Here is a 19,653-nt window from a genome sequence, read left to right on the forward strand (position 1 = left end):
TGGGGTTTCTATGCTGGGGTTTCTACGCTGGGGTTTCCACTCTGGGGTTTCTACGCTGGGGTTTCTACTCTGGGGTTTCTACTCTGGGGTTTCTACGCTGGGGTTTCTACGCTGGGGTTTCTACGCTGGGGTTTCTACGCTGGGGTTTCTACGCTGGGGTTTCTACTCTGGGGTTTCTACTCTGGGGTTTCTATGCTGGGGTTTCTACTCTGGGGTTTCTACGCTGGGGTTTCTACGCTGGGGTTTCTACGCTGGGGTTTCTACGCTGGGGTTTCTACTCTGGGGTTTCTACTCTGGGGTTTCTATGCTGGGGTTTCTACTCTGGGGTTTCTACTCTGGGGTTTCTACGCTGGGGTTTCTACGCTGGGGTTTCTACGCTGGGGTTTCTACTCTGGGGTTTCTACGCTGGGGTTTCTACTCTGGGGTTTCTACGCTGGGGTTTCTACGCTGGGGTTTCTACGCTGGGGTTTCTACTCTGGGATTTCTACGCTGGGGTTTCTACGCTGGGGTTTCTACGCTGGGGTTTCTACGCTGGGGTTTCTACGCTGGGGTTTCTACTCTGGGGTTTCTACGCTGGGGTTTCTACGCTGGGGTTTCTACGCTGGGGTTTCTACGCTGGGGTTTCTACGCTGGGGTTTCTACGCTGGGGTTTCTACGCTGGGGTTTCTACTCTGGGGTTTCTACGCTGGGGTTTCTACGCTGGGGTTTCTACGCTGGGGTTTCTACTCTGGGGTTTCTACGCTGGGGTTTCTACGCTGGGGTTTCTACGCTGGGGTTTCTACGCTGGGGTTTCTACGCTGGGGTTTCTACGCTGGGGTTTCTACGCTGGGGTTTCTACTCTGGGGTTTCTACGCTGGGGTTTCTACGCTGGGGTTTCTACTCTGGGGTTTCTACGCTGGGGTTTCTACGCTGGGGTTTCTACTCTGGGGTTTCTACGCTGGGGTTTCTACGCTGGGGTTTCTACTCTGGGGTTTCTACGCTGGGGTTTCTACTCTGGGGTTTCTACTCTGGGGTTTCTACGCTGGGGTTTCTACGCTGGGGTTTCTACGCTGGGGTTTCTACTCTGGGGTTTCTACGCTGGGGTTTCTACGCTGGGGTTTCTACGCTGGGGTTTCTACGCTGGGGTTTCTACTCTGGGGTTTCTACGCTGGGGTTTCTACTCTGGGGTTTCTACTCTGGGGTTTCTACGCTGGGGTTTCTACGCTGGGGTTTCTACGCTGGGGTTTCTACGCTGGGGTTTCTACGCTGGGGTTTCTACGCTGGGGTTTCTACGCTGGGGTTTCTACGCTGGGGTTTCTACTCTGGGGTTTCTACTCTGGGGTTTCTACTCTGGGGTTTCTACGCTGGGGTTTCTACGCTGGGGTTTCTACGCTGGGGTTTCTACGCTGGGGTTTCTACTCTGGGGTTTCTACGCTGGGGTTTCTACTCTGGGGTTTCTACGCTGGGGTTTCTACGCTGGGGTTTCTACTCTGGGGTTTCTACTCTGGGGTTTCTACGCTGGGGTTTCTACTCTGGGGTTTCTACGCTGGGGTTTCTACGCTGGGGTTTCTACGCTGGGGTTTCTACGCTGGGGTTTCTACTCTGGGGTTTCTACTCTGGGGTTTCTACGCTGGGGTTTCTACGCTGGGGTTTCTACGCTGGGGTTTCTACTCTGGGGTTTCTACGCTGGGGTTTCTACGCTGGGGTTTCTACGCTGGGGTTTCTACTCTGGGGTTTCTACGCTGGGGTTTCTACTCTGGGGTTTCTACTCTGGGGTTTCTACTCTGGGGTTTCTACGCTGGGGTTTCTACGCTGGGGTTTCTACGCTGGGGTTTCTACTCTGGGGTTTCTACTCTGGGGTTTCTACTCTGGGGTTTCTACGCTGGGGTTTCTACGCTGGGGTTTCTACGCTGGGGTTTCTACTCTGGGGTTTCTACGCTGGGGTTTCTACGCTGGGGTTTCTACGCTGGGGTTTCTACGCTGGGGTTTCTACTCTGGGGTTTCTACGCTGGGGTTTCTACGCTGGGGTTTCTACGCTGGGGTTTCTACGCTGGGGTTTCTACTCTGGGGTTTCTACGCTGGGGTTTCTACGCTGGGGTTTCTACGCTGGGGTTTCTACGCTGGGGTTTCTACGCTGGGGTTTCTACGCTGGGGTTTCTACGCTGGGGTTTCTACGCTGGGGTTTCTACGCTGGGGTTTCTACGCTGGGGTTTCTACGCTGGGGTTTCTACGCTGGGGTTTCTACTCTGGGGTTTCTACGCTGGGGTTTCTACGCTGGGGTTTCTACTCTGGGGTTTCTACGCTGGGGTTTCTACGCTGGGGTTTCTACTCTGGGGTTTCTACGCTGGGGTTTCTACTCTGGGGTTTCTACTCTGGGGTTTCTACGCTGGGGTTTCTACGCTGGGGTTTCTACTCTGGGGTTTCTACGCTGGGGTTTCTACGCTGGGGTTTCTACGCTGGGGTTTCTACGCTGGGGTTTCTACTCTGGGGTTTCTACGCTGGGGTTTCTACTCTGGGGTTTCTACTCTGGGGTTTCTACGCTGGGGTTTCTACGCTGGGGTTTCTACGCTGGGGTTTCTACGCTGGGGTTTCTACGCTGGGGTTTCTACGCTGGGGTTTCTACGCTGGGGTTTCTACGCTGGGGTTTCTACTCTGGGGTTTCTACGCTGGGGTTTCTACTCTGGGGTTTCTACTCTGGGGTTTCTACTCTGGGGTTTCTACGCTGGGGTTTCTACGCTGGGGTTTCTACGCTGGGGTTTCTACGCTGGGGTTTCTACTCTGGGGTTTCTACGCTGGGGTTTCTACTCTGGGGTTTCTACGCTGGGGTTTCTACGCTGGGGTTTCTACTCTGGGGTTTCTACTCTGGGGTTTCTACGCTGGGGTTTCTACTCTGGGGTTTCTACTCTGGGGTTTCTACGCTGGGGTTTCTACGCTGGGGTTTCTACGCTGGGGTTTCTACTCTGGGGTTTCTACTCTGGGGTTTCTACGCTGGGGTTTCTACGCTGGGGTTTCTACGCTGGGGTTTCTACTCTGGGGTTTCTACGCTGGGGTTTCTACGCTGGGGTTTCTACGCTGGGGTTTCTACTCTGGGGTTTCTACGCTGGGGTTTCTTCTCTGGGGTTTCTACTCTGGGGTTTCTACTCTGGGGTTTCTACGCTGGGGTTTCTACTCTGGGGTTTCTACGCTGGGGTTTCTACTCTGGGGTTTCTACTCTGGGGTTTCTACTCTGGGGTTTCTACGCTGGGGTTTCAACTCTGGGGTTTCTACGCTGGGGTTTCTACGCTGGGGTTTCTACGCTGGGGTTTCTACGCTGGGGTTTCTACGCTGGGGTTTCTACGCTGGGGTTTCTACTCTGGGGTTTCTACTCTGGGGTTTCTACTCTGGGGTTTCTACGCTGGGGTTTCTACGCTGGGGTTTCTACGCTGGGGTTTCTACTCTGGGGTTTCTACGCTGGGGTTTCTACTCTGGGGTTTCTACTCTGGGGTTTCTACTCTGGGGTTTCTACGCTGGGGTTTCTACGCTGGGGTTTCTACGCTGGGGTTTCTACGCTGGGGTTTCTACTCTGGGGTTTCTACGCTGGGGTTTCTACTCTGGGGTTTCTACGCTGGGGTTTCTACGCTGGGGTTTCTACTCTGGGGTTTCTACTCTGGGGTTTCTACGCTGGGGTTTCTACTCTGGGGTTTCTACTCTGCGGTTTCTACGCTGGGGTTTCTACGCTGGGGTTTCTACGCTGGGGTTTCTACTCTGGGGTTTCTACTCTGGGGTTTCTACGCTGGGGTTTCTACGCTGGGGTTTCTACGCTGGGGTTTCTACTCTGGGGTTTCTACGCTGGGGTTTCTACGCTGGGGCTTCTACGCTGGGGTTTCTACTCTGGGGTTTCTACGCTGGGGTTTCTACTCTGGGGTTTCTACTCTGGGGTTTCTACTCTGGGGTTTCTACGCTGGGGTTTCTACTCTGGGGTTTCTACGCTGGGGTTTCTACTCTGGGGTTTCTACTCTGGGGTTTCTACTCTGGGGTTTCTACGCTGGGGTTTCAACTCTGGGGTTTCTACGCTGGGGTTTCTACGCTGGGGTTTCTACGCTGGGGTTTCTACGCTGGGGTTTCTAAGCTGGGGTTTCTACGCTGGGGTTTCTACTCTGGGGTTTCTACTCTGGGGTTTCTACTCTGGGGTTTCTACTCTGGGGTTTCTACGCTGGGGTTTCTACTCTGGGGTTTTTTACTGGGGTTTCTACGCTGGGGTTTCTACTCTGGGGTTTCTACGCTGGGGTTTCTACTCTGGGGTTTCTAATCTGGGGTTTCTACTCTGGGGTTTCTACGCTGGGGTTTCTACTCTGGGGTTTCTACGCTGGGGTTTCTACTCTGGGGTTTCTACTCTGGGGTTTCTACTCTGGGGTTTCTACGCTGGGGTTTCTACTCTGGGGTTTCTACGCTGGGGTTTCTACTCTGGGGTTTCTACTCTGGGGTTTCTACGCTGGGGTTTCTACTCTGGGGTTTCTACTCTGGGGTTTCTACGCTGGGGTTTCTACGCTGGGGTTTCTACTCTGGGGTTTCTACGCTGGGGTTTCTACGCTGGGGTTTCTACGCTGGGGTTTCTACTCTGGGGTTTCTACTCTGGGGTTTCTACGCTGGGGTTTCTACGCTGGGGTTTCTACGCTGGGGTTTCTACTCTGGGGTTTCTACTCTGGGGTTTCTACTCTGGGGTTTCTACGCTGGGGTTTCTACGCTGGGGTTTCTACGCTGGGGTTTGTACGCCGTGTTCTCGTGCGTGCACAATGAATGTCTAATGATTCAAAACAAAATCTAATTTTAATTACACGACGGCTGTTGCTGCATTGCTTAACGCGGTTGGAATGCGATATTTTTTGCCGCACATCTAAATCCACGTCTGCCTTCAAAGTGAGGTTCCTGATCTCAATGTTCTCCTACCTGCTGATCAAATGCATTCCATAATTTAACACTGTGCTTTAGAGTGATGGCGAATTAGTGCAAGTCACTAATTACCATACTGGTCTTCTTTTTTGCCAGAATGGTTGTTATGATATTATGCTCGCTGATTAAATTTGATCACTTTAGTAACAATTAGTCATTGTGTTATCTATCATTTTGACCTCATTTGCTTGGTGGAAATGTTATTACAATCCTGATATAAATGTTTGCTCTTGTAATTAACATTGTGTTAGAGGTTTGTCTTCATATAATTCCAAAGGTTCCACCACGTGACGTATTCCATCCCAGTCGAATTCTCACCGGTATATTTTAATGAAGGTAATGAATAGCTGATTAATTACCTCATTGATTGAATAATGTAGTTCACTGTCTAACTGATTATATCACTGATTCACTTGAGTTTTTGTTGTTGTTGGCAAGTTACCAATTCACGTATTTCTCCACTAAAAGATGACTTGGTTAACTCACCGATTTGACCGACTTATTTATTGGTTAACTAATTAACTTCTTGACTAAATGACTGACAGACTCGTGCTAGTTAATATTCGTATTAAATCACTCAATGCATGGCTGATAGGGTGATTGACCAATTCACTGATTGATTGATAAATTATAGAAATGAAGATATTTATCTCTCTGCATATAAAAAAAATCATAATTTCGTGATTAATTCATCAGCTTTTATGGGTCTTTCCTGACCAATATGATCCAGTAAACCCTGGACTGGTTTTCACCTCTTGGGTCTCCATCAGCATCGCGACGCTTGCTGATCAAATGCCGCCGGATTGCCAGATGCTGTAACGCACTATACACCCTTTTGTTTGTGTATTTTTTTTACCAGCGAAGGCCCACGGCGCGATACAGCTCTTTCTTCAGAAGCGACCAACTGATGGGCACCGTGCCGCCCATCGTAGGTCGCTCGCCAACGTCGCTTGCCCCCGACAGTCCGCTTGAAGGCTACGCGCGGCGGGGGGGGACCTCCCTCCGTCTGTCTCTGTGTGTGCGGCTGCAGTGTAGCCGCACGTGCGGCGAGGGCGTGCGCGCGCGCCACGTGGTCTGCGCCGAGGGCGGCAAGGCGCCCGTGCGGGACGAGATGTGCCGCGCCGACGCGAGGCCTCCCGCCCACGAGCGCTGCTCGTCCGCCGCGTGCGACTTCATCTGGGTCACGGGCGACTGGAGCGCGGTACGCGTCGCGTCGCTCTGCACGCACCGCGTCGCTCTGCACGCACCGCCGCCAGTTGGCGAGCTGACTGGCTAACTGGCTAATTAGCGAGCGGGCTCCCTTTCCCTGTGACCTCTCACAGCATGTGTGTGTGTGGGTGCTTGGCTGTTAGCGGTTAGTGCGCTGTGCTATGAACCCGGCGACCCGAATTCGATTCCACGCTCACGGCCAATACCAGCGACGATTATCTGAACCGATCCTGGGCCTCCTCTAGGTCGACTCAGCCTCAAAATAAGTAACTCGTGCAGGAAACATCTCAACTAGGGAGACAAAGGCGGCCTGGCGTGGTGCTGGCCACCCACCCCTCCTGTGCGGTGCCGGCCTTCGTAGGTGCTCGCTAACAGAATTTGTTCTAGATTTGAAGCTTTCGTGACTGCAAACCACAGCAAGAAAACCATAGCAAGAACATTTTAAATCGAAAATTGTCTTGCTTTGGGTTTCATACCTGATTATGATTTCTTGTGTTTCAATCGAAACGTCGTGAGAATTTTATTGTTTTGTTTTTATTATTTCCCTTCTACGTGACTTTACTGAAAGAACAAAGCATATGAATCTCTGCAGTCACGAAAGCTTTAAATCAAAATTCCACTATGTTATTCTCTGAAGTCATAAACTCCCAATGTTTATTCACTCAATTAGAAACGATCACCGTTCATTCACGGAATATGAAAAAAACCACTCCCCCACTCTTCGATCACGTATTTATCGAGTACTGTTGCATATTCACTCAAATCATACACTAATAATTCACCGAACACCAATGCATCACCATGGTGGTGAGATGTTAACTCCCTCGTCTAGTTTACAGGATGTCGTCCGTTCGATTCTGGCCCTAATGCCTGTATATTTGGAGTTTGCATGTTCTCCCCGTGGTTGCGTGGAATTTTAACTGGGTCCTCTGCTTTTTCCCTACACATTTGGAATCAACGCCATGCATTTAAAGTATTTGGCTGCGAAAAATCTCCACGCGATAAGCCACTTCGTTTGAGCTATCATTTGTGATGGCCAGGTCACTTCTGAACAAAGAGCCACATAGCTCAGTGGGCCCTGACCTAGTAAAATAAAAAAAATAGGTAAACAGTTAGTTTAACACGTAGGCTTTTGCGACCAATATTATCCATAATGGAGGTTTTTTTTCCATGTTAGATCGCGTAAATATAAATGCGTCGTTAACCCGCCACCACCCGACACAGCCAATTACTCAGGTTTGTGTCGGAGAGTAAACGCACACCACATTTACAATTTGAATTCTGTGTCAATCACAACAACCAGCTTCATTGGGGCGATTTGCCAGAATTGTGAAGAAGTCCTCCCACTTGGGCCCTCCCCTACAGTGCACCGCGTCGTGCGGCCCAGGCTACCAGCAACGCCTCGTGTTCTGCTCCGAGACTCACGGCTCGACCGGCGAACACTTCCCCTACGGCTACGGGAGCCACAGCCAGCCGCCCCGCCCGGCCACCGTGGGGGGCGCCCCCCACTCCCCCCAAGGCACCATCGTGGGGGGCCAGGATGCTCGCCCGTCCTGCCCGCACCCCCGGCCACCCGGCACGAGGCCGTGCGACATTCGCGAATGCTCCTCCCCGCCGCCGATGCCACCACAGGCGGCGCTGCCCGTGCGGTGGAGGACCGGGGCCTGGAGTCAGGTGAGAGCCTGGGGGGGAAGCCGTAGCCAACCGCGAGCTAACCGGAGGTGCTATTGTGTTGCCTCTGAAACGTCGTGATTTTATTGTTTTATTTTTATTAATTTTAATTTCATTTTTTACCTACGTGACTTTACCGAAAGAACTAAGAGTATGAATCCTTGCAGTCACGAAAGCTTCAAATCCAGAATTCATGCATGCTTGTTGAACTTCTTGCGCACCGTGCGTGTGCCAACCTTGCTAATCAGAGGCGCGGGGCGTTCGTACGTGTGAACATCGCTGTGGGCGAGCTGCGACGTCTTGGGGGGCTGTGTGCTCTCCCACACCGATCTCTCTGCCCCCTTATTCCCTCAATGTCCCCCCACGCCCCCCCCCCCCTCTTCAACAGTGCTCGGTGTCTTGCGGTGACGGCTGGGCCGAGAGGCCGGTGCGGTGCCTGACGGGCGAAGGGCGTCCCAGCGAGGCCTGCCCCCCGGAATCTCGGCCCACCACAAGGCAGCAGTGCCACGGGCAGCCTTGTAAGTTGGCAGGGACCCCGCCAGCAACCGTGGATTACCACCGTGGGAAGGGAGCTCGCTGTACCGTAGTGGGGGGGGGGGGGGGTGGGGAGGAGGCACATTTGTACATCTACATCATGAAACACGTAATGTGTCCATCTGTCATTCAATTAGTAATTGTTGACGTAAAGAGGCAAGAGAGGGTGCGGGGCCCGCTGTGACTGGACGCAACTGGCTGGGGCCCGTGGCCTTGATGCCGATTGAGGCACGGATAACTTTTGACGTAGGTTAAACAAAATTGTGGCAGAACATTTTCACCCCTAGAATTTCCAAACTTTCGTCCCGATTTATCCAGTTCAGATGAAGAAAATGTGACAAATATAGAATTTTGGAAGGACTTGAAACGTAAACATTAGCAACAAGTTTTTTCCTGATGGAATTGCAAGCACAACGCAGCTTAGAAGTTATCCTTTTGATGCATCACTTACATCGCCTCGGGAACAACAAATGGTTTTGTTCAATGTCGTGACCGTCGGCTTCTGCGTCCTGTGCTATGATTTCATCATCATGGGATTCTCACCATATGCATTGTGCTACATTGTTTTGTTGTTGGTAACTTCGCAACTTCAAGTGACTCATAATATCGATTGACAAAGAAAGGGCCATTGCCCAAAACGTCACCTATTATATATATGTTTTCTTTTAAAGCCACAGTGTTATTGACAAATGTGAGGTTTTTTTCTCCGTTATTTGTGCAACCACTGCCAACGCAGTATCACCAGATAACGTATATATAATGATACTTTGGGAAAAGTAAAGGAAGTTGAGATTATAACTGTTGGGTGAATCCAGCTGACAGGAAAATGATATTATGACTTCCCGTTTTGCGTGTGCTTGTTTGCGGAAGTGGTGACTGATTTAATCCACTGCACCGTGAACCCGGTGACCTGAACTTGATTCAAAGCCAAGGTTAATATCAGTGGCAAGTGTGGCCTCCGCTAAGGTCAACTCAACCTTAAATGAGTACCTCATGCTGTGCGTAAACATGAGCACTCGGGGGGCAAGGGTATGGTGCTGTTCACACCACCCATCGCGTGCAATGTTGGCCTGAAAGAGGTGTTCACTAAGAGTGTTTGCCCAAACATTCCGTACGGCTGTAGAGATTGACCTTGTGCAAATTGTGCATATCCTATATGTGCGTGTGTCAAATTTTCACCTAGCCTGGCAAAAGAGCTGCATCGATGTCACTGTGAGAGTGGAGTGTGGCAGCTGTTGTGTTTGTCCATAATGCAGTTTTTTTTGGGTTAGATCGTGTAAATATATAAATGTGTTGTTAAAACCCGCCACCACCCGACAGAGCCAACTAGTAAGGGTTGTCACGTAAACAGAACGTGGCCAATTCGTCAATAGTACAGCACATCGGTGTGTTGGAGAGCTAAGCCACAACATTTTCAATCTGAGTACGACGTTTCTCCAGTAATTAAAACTTGCATAATCACCGGTGTGCTGTCCTAGTAACGAATTGGCATGTTCTGTTTACGTGACAACCCTTACTAGTTGGCTGTGTCAGGTGGTGGCGGGTTTTAACGACACATTTATATATTTACGCGATCTAACCCAAAAAAATATCTTATGGTTGATATTGGTCGTGAAAGCCTACTGCGTGTTAAACCGTTGTGTTTGCGTGTGCGTCGCATGTGTGTCTCTGGCACAGGCGGCTAACACAATTCACCGTTATGCCTGTGTGTAGGCGAGAAGGCTTCAAGCTGTGCTCACGTACAGATCCTGCACGGGGCTAAGGATGACGGGGAGTACCTCATTAGCATCGGTGGCAGAGACGTGAAGGTACACAATTTACCTTGTCGCAAGACGGGCAACACACCGGCACAACTTGAATTTGTCTGCGCGCTTCATTAATCCTGAACACTGCGCGTACGTGAATACCGAGGGGACCGGTTGTCATCTTAAGCGAGCGTTCCTTTTTAGTGAGATTTTTTTGTTGTTGCAAGAACCCACCGACGTATCCATCGCTAATGACGTGGGCAAATCACCGAGGCATTCCGTCGCGATGGGAACCTGGCCACGAAATGTAATCCGCGGCTCACCATCTGGGGCGGCAAGGACTCCGTGCAGCTTGGGTCTAATTGCACTCCCCATTCACTGTGCGTGGGACAACTTTAAGGCACTTGCCCGTTTTATCAGCTCAAACCGGCGTGTCTGCTGATATTATATTGATTTCCCGTGTATCCATCTGTTACAGAATACGTATAAAATCTCAGCAGTGAATGTTTCTCTGTATACTATGGTGGAATATTTCACTTTAAAGACGTATCAAAAGCTTGTGCCAGGCAAGTATAACCATACTAAGCGAAAAAGAGAAAGCACTTCATTGTGATTTTTAAGCCACGATCATCATCAGCCATGGTCTATTCACTGCTTGATGGAGGGTCCCAAGCCACCTTTGATGCTCCTGCGATGCAATAATCCACCCAGGACCAGGCCTGCTTTTATCGCTCCGTCTCCCCGGTTGGCCGTTCCTCTATTGCAGGGGTCGGCAACCAAAATAACAAGAAGAGCCATTTCTTTCCAATTCGGTACAAAATTCAGTATTTCAAGAGCCGCAATGCATCTGAGTACATACTGTACATACGTACATATCGTCAAGAAGCAGCCCGTAAAGAGCCGCATACGGCTCCGGAGCCGTAGGTTGCCGACCCCTGCTCTATTGCCATATTCACTTGGGTTTTGTTTTTCTTCAGATATACTGCTGGGGCATGGAGTCGGCCAGTCCCAGGGAGTACATCACGCTGTCAAGCGGCGAGGCAGATAACTACTCGGAGGTGTTTGGATACAGGTGCGTTGCTGCGTGTGCGGCCTCCACTCGTTCCTTCTGCGGGGCCATTCCCGGTCAACTCCGCGTGGCCCGTGCCTTCTCCATTAAATGAAGACTTAACCACAAAAAAAACAACGAGATCTTGTTTTGTAGGTACCAGACCTGGGATTGATTATAATTACAGCCAGCAGTGTTAGCCGGAATTACAATTACATAATGATTGGACTTCATTGCGAATGACACAATTGCAGCTGTAATTGATTCCAGGTTTGGGAGGTACACACTTTGTCTGTGCGTGTGCGCTAAGCCACCTGCCGTGAGTTTGAAGCTTCGTTAATGAGAAATTAAATATCTTTTATAATGACTACCTTTCAATACAACACTGCAAAGACGTCTGCAAGAGTGCTGCAGCGATGAACTCGAAAGTCAATTTTAAGTCTTTACTAACGACGTTTTAAGCTGGAGTCAGACAAATCAGGGCATCAAGTCAAGTAGCTGTGTAACGATGCCATAATTCACTTATATAAATTTGATTTCCGTGCTCGTGATGCATGAATGGTGTAAACGAGAATCGATTTCATACAGCTGATGCAAATGACAAGCTTTTTTTTTTCACGTAGGTCAGCAGAGTAAATACAACGATAGAAATGTGTGCCAAACAATGAAAATTAGATGGTAAAAAAAATGAATGTAGGCGAAACATTGTAGACCGTTGAATTGTGGCCCAGAATCATGACAACGCAATATACAAGATGGAACCGTTTTTGCCACTATCATACTTTGATATTTGTAGCTGCTCACCCCGATCTATAAATGCCCTGATAGTGGCATTTTCTTTGTGCTGTTCACCTTTTAGCACTCTCTGGTCTGACCCTGGTAGAGACAAGGCCCTAAAGAAAGCTGCCTCTGGTGTATTCAAATCAGTTTCAAAGGCAATGTCATCTATTATCAGAGCATGTTTTGTCTGCATGTTCACCACAAGTACGTGTGGTTAATGCGAACTTGATTCCTTGCAAAAGGTTTCCATTTGGTGTTTGAGCAAATTAACACCTGTTTTATTGCCAGAAAGGGTGTAAGCTATTCTTATGTGTTTTTTTTTATGCAATATACGAGCTCTTTGATGTTTTTCCTTTTTTTTGGGTCACGTCTTAAGGAGGCCAGGTTCAGTGTGCTGATATTCAGCCGAGCAGCGGTGGCTACACACGTGGCTGCCTGTAATCCAGCACTGTGGAGGCAGCGAGGGTTGGTAGATTACCGCGCAGATGTTGTGAAACTCCCTTCCCCGTGCGCGTCGAGATGCCATACCCTTGATCGCCAGGAGAAGGCGGTACAGCAAAGTGCTGACAAATATCATTTGTCCCTTCTGCATGGGCCTGAGTGGGCCGAGCCGTCCCCTACTGAAAACCGCCCTCCTAAACACAGATTGGACCATTACTCATTCTGCAAGGCCACTCTGCAGAATGCGGGCAAGGCGATAGCTAGGGACTGCCACCGTTTCCCTCTGCCCCCCCTCCGACTGCCCCCCACCGACTGCCCCCCACCACTCTCCCCTCTTACTGTTGCACTACCCCCACCAATTGTGCGAGCCACCAGTCGCCAAACTGCTTGCTTGGTTTCAGAATAGGTTTGAACCCATTCTGGCAATGAAACAGGTGTTGTTGTTAAGATGTTAAAACACCAAACAGAAACCTTTTTCAAGGAATCCTGTCTGCATTAACCACACGTACTTGCGGTGAACATGCAACAAAAAAAACATGCTCTGCGAGTATATGCGTTATCTTTGAAACTGATTGGGCCACACCAGACACAGCTATCTTTAGAGCCTAGTCTCAAGCAGTGCTAGTTTTGACGTCTTAACACACCTGTTTCGTTGCCAGAAAGGGTAAAATCGATTCTTATATTTTGATACTGGCAAGGGAGGTCACGTGATTGCTTGCTTGGTTTCAGACAGTCCGGCAACACATTCGGGTGATGCCCCCCCCCCGCCTCCCAACCCCTCCGACCCCACATCGAGATGCCCCCCCCCCCGCGTGCCCGCCCCCCCTGTGGCCCTTGGTACGGTGGCACCGCTGCGTCATCGTCATCGGGGTGGTCGACCGAATAAGGGGCCATCCATTCAGTACTGACGCATGGAGCGGGGAGGGAGGGTTAACCCAAATGCGTACGCTTGCATATGGGGGGGGTCTACTGACAATGTACGCATAGGGAACGGGGGGGGGGGGGGGTGAAGGCTCAATAACAATCTGTCTACATTGGCCTTTAAATAAGCCACAGTTTCTTCAGCTGTCAGACAAGTACTAACGGGAGAGGTAAGACTGTGAGAGAGGTAAGACTGTGAGAGAGGTGTCACTTGTCTGCCACCTGACTGCAGCTATCACGCGGCTCAGCAAAATAAGTGGCCAAGGTACACAACTTTAATTATTTAATGCAGCTGGCGGTGGACAATATGCTTAAACACGTTAATATTATTAATCGTTTCTGCGTGGATTAAATTTCGGCTGTTCTATAGGATTCGGGGCGGGGGGGGTGCATCAAGCGAACGTACGCAGGTGGGGGGGGGGGGGTGTAAAAAGTATGCGTGCGTACAGGGAGGGGGGGAGGGATCAAGTTTTTATTTTTGTGCACCTACTCCTTGCATGGCCCCTGCCAACTCAATGGATGGCCCCCTAACGGCCGCTTCCTGGCACGTCACTCCCCCCCCCCCCCCCCCACAGGTTGCACAACCCCTACGAGTGCCCCTACAACGGCAGCCGCAGGGAGGACTGCGCGTGCCGCAACGACTACCTGGCCGCCGGCTTCTCGGCCTTCAGCCGCGTGCGCCTCGACGTCAGCACCATGCAGATCCTCAGTACGCCCGCCGCGTTCGTAACGGTCCCCTCGCGACGATGACGACGATGACGACGACGATGACGATGACGACGATGACGACGATGACTACGAGCGGAACAAAGTCGCCCGCTCAACCTCCCCCACCACCACCACCACCGCCGCTACCGCCGCGTCGATCCATCACGCCACGTGTCGCGCTTTCGGACGTTGACGGTTGTGCGTAAATCAGATTGCTAATCCGCACAGATTTGCACTTTGGTGCAGCGTGTACCGTACGAGGTATTGTGGGGGGGGGGGGGTGTTCCTTTTTCCCATGAGCCAAAGCAACCTAAATACCTTTCATCATTATTATCATCAGCTGATCTTTACACTGCTGAATCAAGGCCTTCCCCAGGCTTCCCGATCCCTCACGTCCCTACACTGCAACAACTTACCTAGCACATGCACACGAGCTGATCTCACTTCATAATAACAGCTGATGTATGATTATGATAATTTTTACGTGTTATTTATGTATTTATTCAAGGCAATTCTTTGAAACGATAGGCTTCCGTAGGCCAATATCGTTATCCGTGAAATGTGCCGTTCACGAGCGTCTCCGGAACGTATCCCTCGCGAGCAACGAGGGAATACTGCCAACGATGTAAATGGAACGTCCGTTGGCCACCGCCGGCTGATCACGCATCCCTTGCCGTGTTTCCACAGCCACCGATCTGCAGTTCTCCCGGACGCTTTACGGACGCCCCGTGCCCTTTGCCACGGCCGGGGACTGCTACAGCGCTGCCCGCTGCCCACAGGTAATGGGGCGGCGCACCCCGTGGAGTCGTCGTGCACGCTCGCCTCCGGTGTTGCCCAGGCCGACCGACGGGTGGCTGAGAACACAGCGCGCGCGCTTACGCTGCGTCGTTGTTGTATACAGGGAGCGGTGGCGCAGTGGTTTTTGTACGCGATGTGTGTGTGGCGCTGAATTGGAGGCGCGCGCTTGCGCCTGCGGACCCAGGAGACCCGAGTTCGATTCTCAGCCGCGGCAGACTTCGAACGCGAATGCCTAACCCGCTCCTGAATCTCCCCAAGGTCATCGGAGCTCTACATGAGTGCCTACTGCAATGTCTAGACATGAGCACTGGGGGAGACAAAGTTGTCCAGGTGACAGGACCCGATTGTCCCTGCTGCCTCCATTCCCGGTACGCCGCTCGCTACGCAAGCACTCGGCCGATGGCAAGTCACTCTTGTTGCAGGGCCGCTTCAGCCTCAACCTGTCGGGCACGGGGCTCATGGTGTCGGAGGCGACGCGCTGGGCGTCGCAGGGAAACTACGCAACCGTCGACGTCCTCCGATCACCGGCGAGTTCCTCCGCCTCTGCACCCCCCCCCCCCCCGTGCGACACAGACACGCAGACCACCGTCACGGGCAGCAGCAAGCAAGGCGGCGTGTGGCGTGTAGGATTCCGCGGGGCTCCGTCATCCCAGTAGTGGGGGGCGGGGTGTTCCGGCTAAGGCCGCGTGTTTGAGAATTCGTCCTCTCGAGCTTCCGCCACGCGCTGCTGCCGCCATCGTCATGAGATGGTGGGGACGAAGGCAGCCGGGTGCCGTGCTGGCCACGCCACCCACTCTACATGGGGGGGGGGGGGCTTGCGCAGAGGTGAACGTAGAGACTTCTGCCACCGGATCTGTGCGCAGGTCTGTGTGTTTGGGTGTTTGTGTGCGCTGTGCGTGTGGCGCGCGGGGAGTGCGAGTGCGGTGGTTAGTGCACTGGCGCTACGAACCTGGCCATCCAAGTTCGATTTCTCCCCCACTGACAAAACGAGTGATGAATATCTGAACTGGTCCCAGACCTCCCCCTTGCTAGACTCAGCCTCAAATTGGTACCTATTTCAGCGTTTAAATGGCAGCACTGGGTAGACAAGGGTGGTCGGGCGTGGTGTTGGCCACCCTCCCCGTCGTGTGCCATGCAGACCCTAATAGATGACGGCTAACAGGACTTGCCCCAACAGTCTTTTAAGGCTACACAGGGAATCTTTTTCTTTGTTCGTCAATTTTACCATGCACTTTTTTCCGCGGTTGTGCCGTACGGATTTCACACTGTGTTTTGAGGTCGTACCGGTTGTGGAACTGAATTCTAACTCTTGAGAATTGACAATGCCAGTCTTACTGCCAGCCCACAAACATTGCTTTGCAGCACGGTGTGTGAGAAAGTGCATCACCGAGTGAGCGCGTATAAATATATAAAAAAGCAGTCTCTTGAAGGGACCTCAGATGTAGTTCTGTGATGTCACCTTTTGCAGCCTGTTCTCTAACACAGAGGATAAGGCCATAGAGGAGATCTTTGTTGAATGTGGTGTTCTTGCAAGGGTCTTCAGACGGATAGGTACTCACTGGTTCTTGCTGTCTCCGTTTGCGCGCTCTCTCCTGTGACAGGACGGTACGAAAATATACGGCAGGTGTGGCGGTTACTGTGGGAAGTGCATCCCTCATTCCAGCACGGGGCTCAGGCTACGGGTCGCAGCGTGACGCTCGGCCCGGCCTGCTACTGCTGGCCACGGTGAGTGGGGCCTTGCCAGCCAACGACCGAGATGAATGGCGACAAACAGCGCTTGTCTTCCGAGTTGGCAGGGGGAACGCCGCTCCTGCCTCCCGCCCGCTTCTGCCTCTCTTCTCCTCTTGTTTAGATCTTTGTTTCGTCCTCTTTAGTTCTGATATCCTCCTTTTTCTTGCTCTTCTGTAGGAATGTTTTTAATATGTCGTAACGTTTTTTTTTCAAAATAATTTGTCTCCTGAGAACGATTGTTTCAGGGCGCGTAAATGTCAGCACTGGGTAGACAATAATAAAAATGTGTACATAATGGGGGGCTAGAGGGGGGTGTCTTTGTCTTTATAATGAGCAAGGTGAGTATTGTGAGGTCCGGCCGCATCAGTCGCAAACGATGAGCTGCGGCCGATTGTTCTGTTTTGTTCGTTGTCTTCAGGAGTGAAGCTGTGGCAACTTGAGCTGGAAAGAAAATCACCTGCAGAAGCAATGCTACCTCGACAGTGGGACCTTTGGTGAATCTACGCAATGGTTCTTGCTGAATTATTTATGTGTTTTGTTGTCGTAATTTTCTTTTGATATTTTTTTACGAAACAATTGTAAGCTTTAAAAATATATATATATAATATTAATAATTATAGCTGTACATGTGTAAATACTCCCAAGTGTAACATACCAACGCTTATCGCACAGACGTATTTTGACTTTGTATTCATACGGTGCTCTTTTATTTGTTTTTTTAATCTGTACAGGTAAAATTTAATTGCCTTCCCTTGTAAGGTTGGCTGCTGTTGTTCGGTATAATTTAATAATTAAACGTCTCTGTTCAGAATTTTGAGCGGGGGCGGTAGGGGGGGCAGGAATCTGACGCAACGATTGGAGGTGCGCACGCGGTTTGAGACTTGGGCTGTTTACCAAAGCCAGATAAATTGCCTCGTCTTGATGCTCGAAAAGCACGCGGCTGTCTCTCTCCGTCAAGTTGGGGGGTTTTTTTTATCACTTTTGCCAGTTATTTTTTACGAGACTCATTTACCACATTGACACGGCCAGGCTGTGTTGGCCCAATCTCGAGGCTTGTGGCACAATTTTACGAGCAAACTGGACAATCCAGCCAACCAAGTGGGGCCTTCGCATTTGACAAAACGGATTTTTTTTTATGCAAACGAAGCCAAGCACAACGTGGGGTGGAGTACGCTCCGAATGCTTGCGAGCCATTTTCCTAATTGAAAAAAAAACTTACGCAACCAAAAGGGGATATAATTTTTTATATATATATTAAACATTCATACGATTGTGGCAAAAAAAAAACGTTTTTGTCATGCTTCCGTTATGCAGACATTTTAATCGCCTGTACTTTTCAAGCCATTGCGAACTCACATTCAATAAGACATGCGTAGCATGCAAGGTCTTAGAGCGTCTATCAATCGTGCAGCTGCTACGTGAAGATCAAAGGCCTGGATTGCAAACAAATGGTGCTGTACTGTTGTTTGTGTGTCAGTTTTGCTTGCTTTACATTTCATTTATCTATCAATGCAACATGCCTTTTTTTTGCATTTGGCAAGTTAACCAATATTCAGATTGTGGATGTGGCACATTTTTATTGAAAGTAGGGTGCTTGATACAAATAAATAACGCTAGTGTAGTGTTGTGTCTTCTTACCATCATATTAACAGATATTAAGCTATAACAAGATACTGTGGATGTTTTGTCAGCGTTTGAAACTGCCAACGGCTCGTGGGTTTTTATTTTATTTTCCTGAAGAAATCCACTGAGTTTTATTTGAATTAACTCAGTCGTTTCAGTAGCTCTTCACCAACACTACCTATTGCCTTTTACTCGATTTTTTGTGTGTGTGTATGTATTCAGATAACTGTGTTTACAACGAAGGTTAGCAGAGGCCAGCCGTAAGGTATTAAATTAAACACCAGACAGTGCTTTTCATGATCTGCCGTTGCCGAATGTTACTTCTTTTCAAACCTGGTTTCTCATTCCGCTGAAAACACCCAAATTGTACTGTGGGTGTGCAGACGGTACCAAATTATCCTACCCTTTTATGTCAGGCATTCAAATTAATAACAATCATACTGTATATATATTGGACGTTCCCTTTTTTGCCTTTTATTTTTATTCGGAAATCCATAAATACTGTCTCCTTTGCCACTGTGGGTGTGTGTGTGTCTGTGTGTGTGTGTCTGTGTGTGTGTGTCTGTGTTTGTGTGTGTGTGTGGGTGTGTGTGTGTCCGTGGGTGTGTGTGTATGTGTCTGGCAAGGATTATTCAACATCGCCTTGCTAGGCACGCTGAGGAGAGGCTTGCGGAGCCCCAATGCGGTTTCAGGAAAGGGCGGTCCTGCACAGATGCCATATTTTCTGTCCGTCTGCTACAGCAGAGGTGTAGGGAATTCCAAAAAGACCTACATCTCTGCTTTATTGACCTGGTCAAGGCCTATGATACCATCAGTCGGACTGGGCTCTGGGTTGTTCTTCGTGCTTTCGGAGTCCCTGACCCTCTGCTCACGATCATTAAGGACCTTCATGATGGTGAGCGGGCCCGGGTAAAACTACGTGGCCGGGAGTCGGAGCCTTTCCCTGTACACCTTGGGGTGCGACAGGGATGTCCTCTGGCTCCCACATTATTTAACATCTATTTCGACTGCGTAGTTCGTGAAGCCTTCAATAGCTGTACCGGGGGAATTACCATTTGGTACAGATATAATGGGAGGCTGATCGACGCCCGGGTGCGATCAAGGGATGGCTCCCTATTGGTCAACCACGTTATGTATGCCGATGATTTGGTAATAGCTGCTCATTCAGAAGAGGAGTTGGAGACGCTGCTGCTGAGACTGGAGCGTGCCACTAAGAGGTGGGGCCTTACCATCAGCCCCACCAAAACTAAGCACCTGCCTGGGTATTTTGTACCATCTGGCACTCCACCCCCACAACTCCCAATCGGTGATGGGGCAGTTGTGGAGAGAGTGGAGAGTTTCCCATACCTGGGCAGTGTGCTTATGACCGGCTCCAGTTTATCAGCAGAGGTCTCACTCCGAATCAGTCGAGCAGCAATATCTTTTCATCGGTTGCGTAACGCTGTGTGGAAGCTACCTGGTCTGTCGCTCCGCACGAAGCTTCAGGTCTTCTCGGCCACGGTCATTCCCTCCCTTCTCTACGCTTGCGAAACGTGG

The 19,653-nt window shown here is 50.4% G+C and overlaps 1 protein-coding gene across 1 annotated transcript in view; it reads left to right on the forward strand.

Moving 5' to 3' along the window:
- LOC144730029 (A disintegrin and metalloproteinase with thrombospondin motifs 9-like) overlaps positions 1-18,633 on the forward strand; it is a 171,419-nt gene extending 152,786 nt beyond the window's left edge. Inside the window, exons 30-39 of the mRNA XM_078610498.1 lie at positions 5,939-6,109; positions 7,483-7,791; positions 8,177-8,306; positions 10,036-10,130; positions 11,045-11,139; positions 13,833-13,966; positions 14,653-14,744; positions 15,186-15,290; positions 16,365-16,488; positions 16,913-18,633. Coding sequence (XP_078466624.1) covers positions 5,939-6,109; positions 7,483-7,791; positions 8,177-8,306; positions 10,036-10,130; positions 11,045-11,139; positions 13,833-13,966; positions 14,653-14,744; positions 15,186-15,290; positions 16,365-16,457 — 1,224 coding nt within the window. The 3' untranslated portion in view covers positions 16,458-16,488; positions 16,913-18,633. The remainder of the gene's footprint in view (positions 1-5,938; positions 6,110-7,482; positions 7,792-8,176; positions 8,307-10,035; positions 10,131-11,044; positions 11,140-13,832; positions 13,967-14,652; positions 14,745-15,185; positions 15,291-16,364; positions 16,489-16,912) is intronic.
- Positions 18,634-19,653: the final 1,020 nt, after the last annotated feature.

The sequence above is a fragment of the Lampetra planeri genome, chromosome 34, assembly GCF_965212315.1.
Source record: "Lampetra planeri chromosome 34, kcLamPlan1.2.h2, whole genome shotgun sequence".
Taxonomy (NCBI): domain Eukaryota; kingdom Metazoa; phylum Chordata; class Hyperoartia; order Petromyzontiformes; family Petromyzontidae; genus Lampetra; species Lampetra planeri.